This window comes from Priapulus caudatus, unplaced genomic scaffold, assembly GCF_000485595.1.
Source record: "Priapulus caudatus unplaced genomic scaffold, Priapulus_caudatus-5.0.1 Scaffold18, whole genome shotgun sequence".
NCBI lineage: Eukaryota > Metazoa > Priapulida > Priapulimorpha > Priapulimorphida > Priapulidae > Priapulus > Priapulus caudatus.
Window position 1 is genome coordinate 982,981 of NW_014577079.1, and position 6,633 is coordinate 989,613.

Sequence of the window (6,633 nt, forward strand, 5' to 3'; positions counted from 1 at the left end):
AGAGAGAGAGAGAGAGAGAGAGAGAGAGAGAGAGAGAGAGAGAGAGAGAGCGTGGTGCGAGAGAGAGAGAGAGTGAGAGCGCATTGTGTTTGTGGGAGCATTGCCAACACAAATGACAGCACTAATATAGCGACACATCCCATGTTATTGCCGCCATATAACGTAGATATTGCGCTCCGTTAAATGATTCACGGTTTCCGGGTCGGGACCGGGGGACCCTACCATAGATTCCGATGGCAAATCGAGTGCCTACAGCCATACATGAGACTGCTTAACGTGCAACAGAATGTCTCTCTCCCCGGACGTGCAAATGCACGTCTGGATGCTAATAGTTCCGTATTCAATTTTGTTTCAGCATGGCAGGTGACATAGTATGTGTTAGAAAACGGCACCGAGCGAATTTCGAGTGTAATGACGAGCTGCATTTCTAAACCACTACTCTACACAAACCAAATTCAAAACTAAACTATACAGTTTTTAAACGCGTTCCAAAGAGATACACTTGCTAGCAACAGCAAATCTGAATCCGTGGTTGGATGGCTACAAAACGCCCCGTCTTGTTTGGGGGGGGATTTTTTTGAATTGTTTTTAGATTTAAACGTAACGTGTACCAAAGAGAATTTGTGAGCAATGGCAACAATGGCATGTCTATTGTCATTACACTATAATTGACCTATCTGACTGACGTGATTGACAGGCAGCTATAACCAATCAATGTTGCGGTCAGACGTTCTAAAATCAAAGCTTAGTAACGAAGCGCAGGAAAGTCGACACTTTGGCTTGCACATGTGCATTTACATGTGCAAACTATAGGTGAGCTTCACCGACGTAGCCTTGAATCAGTCTAATGAATAGGTGATGTAATAGCCATAGCGGATAGGTAAATTTGCGCCAAATATGAGAAAAACCCGCGAATAACAGCATTAACGCAAGCAAGAAATAGTAGATGAATCGGAAGCAGAGGCGGCAGTGTACAAAGAATATCGAATGCTGACACATGCTGAAGTCGTAATCGAGTTCCACGATGAACGTGATACCGTTTTTAGTGGACTATCGTAATAGATTAATTAAGTTCTTGAGTCGATTACTTAATTCCGAACCTGTTAGGAAAGTGTTGCGCGTAAAATAGGAAAGAGATAGGAATAGGAAATAGAAATCCTTTTTTTATTTAAAGGAAGTCGAGAACAAATCGAGCCCTGTTAAAGCGATGCTTCGCCTATACTACTGTAAATAACAATCATTAACTAATTAACAATATATTATATTTAACTACAATAACCAGCTAACCCACAAACTAATTACCTAACCAACCAGTCAACCAACCAATCAGCCAACCAACCAACCAAACCAACCAACCACACACACACACACACACACACACACACACACACACACACACACACACACACACACACACACACACACACACACACACACACACACACACACACACACACACACACACACACACACACACACACACACACACACACACACACACACACACACACACACACACACACACACACACACACACACACACACACACACACACACACAACCAACCAACCAACCAACCAACTAAAAATTTACATGCACAGCTATAACAATGTCTATGAATTTATGGATTCGGTGAAGCCCCTGGTAAAATCCGAAAAAGCTCTATTATCTCATGTACTGGGTATTAAAGCTACGCACACGACGCTCTGCATCCCTTGTGTGCCGACGGCAGCTGATTGCTAAATCTAGAATCGGGTTCTATGTTAAAATTGTCACAGAGAATCAACGAAGGTGTTTGCTTTAGTCAAAGCAGATGACCAGCTGGTTAAGTTCCGTGTTAACTCAGTGTCTCTCTCCGCACGACTTCTATCTCTAGTCTCGCACGTCTACTTGCCAGCCATAAAATCTCATGTAACAATATATGATTTAAAGGTTCTGCGATTCTATTTACCGATAAGTGTACACATAACGTGTCATACTGGTTTTCACACAAAATAATGCGTGGGAGGCAAATGATTCAAGCAGGCTTTACACGCGGTTTTGTGTTTCCATACGATGTGGAAGTTTAAGCCGGTTACAAATAAGCCGGAATGTAAAATGATACTCTCGTGACCTGTGCCCGTTGTCGTGGATTCGTGTATCAAGGCTACAATTCATTGACCATCATATCGATCGATCATACGATACGCGTATCCCATTTGTTCCTTCACTATTCGTCTCCTGTCCTTTTGTTCACTGGCGATGTTGTAAGCTCACGTGTAAGAGCACCCACGTGCCCAGGGTCATATATATATATATATGCGCTACGATGCCATTCAAACACGCCACGCTTAGTGGGCAGAGCATTATAACATCCGCAGTAGTGTCATGAACTGTAGAAACATTGATTATTAATTAGTAGATGCCTATTTGTGTCGGTCGGGAAAACGGTCGTACATCTACGCCGAGGTCGGCGTGAATACACGGGCCTGAACCCGCAGCATATTATACTAATCATCGGCGCTGCTTGCTGATGAAAATGCCCACAAGCAACTGCCCACGCAGCAGCAGCAGCAGCGAGCACGTCTCCTGATCACATCTCTATACCACCTGCCCAAGATTAATTGCACCCTGTGAGGCTGCGTCTTCATTGAGCGCTAGGACAATACGTTGTCGCCCGCAAGTCGCTTGTTCACGGCCTCAGATTTCACGAGACATTCACCCGGTGTATATATATGCGCCAACGAGTGCATTAACTTCCCGCGTGGGCTTACTCGTATTAAAGTAACAAGCACGGTAAATGATATCTAAAGCAGGATAACGGTGGAGTGTGAAGCGCATCTAAAGACATATTTGACGTGAGAACAATTGATTTTGTTCTTGCTTAACTGAATGCTATATAGACGGACGTTTTCCAATTAGAGTTATTTTCTGTTGTTTATTGTTTAGGTTTTGCCATTCAATAATAGCATCCCGCGTGGAAATGTGGAACAGTGGGAATAGAAACCGATTTAAAGGTTCATTTGAAAGCGCAATGAAACCGGGATAATTTTAATTAATCAAAGCTCATCCACTTCGCATATGCTCGCATAAAAACAGAACGTCTTTAAATTAAATAATGGCACCAGGAGAAAATAGTAATAGAAATAGTCGGGACCACGCAAGGTTGGATGTCTTGTACATTATCAGTTGTTCATTTCGGTTAAACCGAAATCAGATAAGACTACTCTTATCTATATTTGGTCAAACCCATCTTCATTTGGCTTTTGTAAATGCACGGAGAATGATATTTTGATAGCGTCTTGGTGATTGACATATATCCATCTGACGTGATCGGCAGGCAGCTCTAACCATTCAGCCTTGCGAGAGAGTTCTAAAAACACGCTGCGTGAAAGCGATGACCCAAAGTCAGCAATATTGCGTATACGCGTGAAAACACGCATAAATCGCCCTAGCTTGAATGACCTAGAAACAATACCCAAGTGCGACGTGGCAATCTCAGATGGACAGATCGGTAAATTATATCGCAATGTCCGAGGTTCTCTAATATTATTCGCTCGTTCTCGCGTAACAAAGACCCTGTCGTCGTTGCAGCGCACGACCTGCCACCTGGCGACAAGGAGGGATTCAACGACCCCTACGTTGAGGTCCGCCTGTACAAGGAGACCGATTCCAAGCTGCGACGCTCGAGTATCCAACGAAAGACGCTGTTCCCGGTCTTTAACGACGTCTTCAAGTTTCCGATCACGTATGAGGAGCTTCAAGAGAAGACGCTCCATTTCTACGTCTACGACTTCGACAAATTCTCGCGAGAGGATGTCACGGGAGTGGTGAAGATCGACATGGGCAAGGTTGACGTCAGCTCCGAGCTAGAAGTCTGGAGTGACATTCAGAAGCACAAACGAGTGAGTCACGAAAACGCCTATTATTTAATGGTTATATATATATATACATTATATATATATATATACATATGTATGTATATATATATATATATATGTATATAACTCGCGCTATACTATTCTCGCGTTTTAGGAACAATGTGTTTCAGGTGAGAACGTGAATACCGTGAATAGTACATTTATCGTTTCATGGAGAAACATGGGGTGCGAGAAATAAGGCCGCGGTGAATCATCTATTATTTCTTCTATATATATATTATCAAGCTTATTCAAGGTATTATTAGCTCCTGATATTATATTCTTCCGGGCGAAGGTCGTGCCGGTTGTCGATACACAGTGAGTTAGCTTATAATACCCCCTTCACATACACGGATTTTTCTTACGAGTCCTTACGGATCGCACAATTCGTAAAAGTACACGGATCCTTACGATTTGGCCGCTTTTACGAGCGATTTACGTGTTATTACGAGCTAGGTACTCCTGATATATATATATATATATATATATATGTTATTATGATCATTAATGACATCAAAGTTGGAAACACTCCTAATGGAGTATCACCCGCAAATCTCAATCTATCATCAACTGACATCCAGAGAGACAACATGGCATATGAGAGAACAACTCTTGATAACAACTGAAAATGACGTGTTCGATTTTGCAGCCTTTCCAAAATCGTAAACAATACGTAAGAATACGTAAAGTATACGTATCTATTCGTAAAGTTCTCGTAATAACTCGTAATAATCCGTAAAGCCATCGTAACACGACCCGAATGAAATCGTAAACAACACGTAAGCACTCGTAATAATCCGTAAATAATCCGTAAACAAATCGTAAACTAACCATAGCAAATCGTAACAAAAATTGTTACGAGTCATTTACGGATTCTTGCGAGCAGTTTACGGATGGTTACGTGTTGTTGCGAGCAGTTTACGATACTTACGGATTGTTACGAGTTATTTACGGAAAAAATCAATTCGTGGACACTAGTGAGAAGGTTTTTGACATGTCAAAAAATTTGCCTCTCCTTTCACGGAACCTTACGAGTGTCTGCTAGTTGTGACGAGTTAATACGGATACCAGCGAGTTATTTACGGATGCTTGCGATTGACTACGAGTTGGCGAAAAATCCGTGTATGTGAAGGGGGTATTAGGGCAACGAGAAAATTATAAATAGAAGGTCATCGTTAGGGCATCGCTGCTTAGTGGTGATGTGGTCTTTTGCTACGAGGTTTCGATCTGCTTGAAGATGGTGGTATAAATTAACAATACTTCACAACTTTTTATTATAACACAGAATCTAATAAAGAATCAATTTGGAATAGAGTCCGCCTAGAGAATCATACTCCGTTTTGTTGTTGACGATTGATAAGTTGATGTATGGGTAATGACAATATCTAGGGTGATAACGATGAAAGCGACAACGAGGATGAGGATGGCGATGATGAGGATGGCGATGATGATGATGATGATGACGACGATGACGACGATGATGACAACGACGACGACGACGACGATGTTGGTAATATACACGCAATGAGCTGTCAGAATTAAAGCATCAGATATCAGGGTAACTTATCCGTGACATTTCTATTAGCGAACACACAACACCATGTCAACATTATGTCTTTGCTCGCTGTTTTCAGGTCCACGAAGGAGCTGGTGAGATTCTGTTTTCACTCAGCTATCTACCGTCAGCAGATCGGCTTACTATTGTCATCATGAAAGGAAAGGATTTAAAACCAGCAGAGACTCATCAGGGCTATGGTGTGTAAAATCGTAATTGCTATCGCCACAGCACACGGCTCGCGGCCACTACCATCGCGCTCCGTTGTGTACGCAAACATTTTGAAATCATTCGGGAAATCTTTTATATCTTTGTGTAGCCAAAGCAACTCAAAATCCCTTCACCTCACCTTTACGCGCCATTTACTCCTCCTCCTCCACACCCACGCACGCACGCACGTACGCACGCACGCACGCACGCACGCACGCACGCACGCACGCACGCGCGTACACGAACATACGTACATACACAAATACAGTCACACATGTGTTTGTTCATATTTAATTACTTACATATTTATTTATTTATTTAATGCATATTTGTAATACAATCTAAAGCCGCCACTATTATTTAATGTTTGCTTGTTTAATCCTCCATATGGAAGGACAAGGGCATTTGACAAATAGGCCTGCCTGTACGCGCGTGGGCGCCTAGCCACCGTATTGATTTATACTTACTGGGAAATCTAGCATCTGCGCATCATGTGAATTCGTATAAGGCTAATAGAGGTGAACACAGTGAATAAATTACAGGCGGGTACGTCGACTTAACCCAGTGACCGCTTGCTCTCATATTGTAACTGCTCTCGAGCTACGTGAGGTTTCTCGTTACGTAGTGCGTTTTCCTCCGCCTCGTCCGTTGCCATATGTGCGACAAAATGTGACAATATTTTCGGGGGCTAAAATTATTTAACAGGTCTAGCTATGTTAACAAGTGATATCAGGTGATTTTTCTGGTTGTTGAAATGACGTGCCATTGATCTTTAATCGATAGATGAAGGTGGATTTTATAGTACGTTTCTGTCCAATAGTACTGTGCACAAGGGAAATCGCCACTAACATATACGCACGCACGCACGCACGCACGCACGCACACACGCACGCACGCACACACACACACACACACACACACACACACACACACACACACATATATATATATATATATATATATATATAC

General features: G+C 42.4%; 1 protein-coding gene across 1 annotated transcript in view; it reads left to right on the top strand.

Moving 5' to 3' along the window:
• Window positions 1–5,662, top strand: part of LOC106811084 (synaptotagmin-6-like) — a 13,746-nt gene extending 8,084 nt beyond the window's left edge. Inside the window, exons 3-4 of the mRNA XM_014814617.1 lie at window positions 3,574–3,884; window positions 5,534–5,662. Of these exons, the coding sequence (XP_014670103.1) occupies window positions 3,574–3,884; window positions 5,534–5,662 (440 nt within the window). The remainder of the gene's footprint in view (window positions 1–3,573; window positions 3,885–5,533) is intronic.
• Window positions 5,663–6,633: the final 971 nt, after the last annotated feature.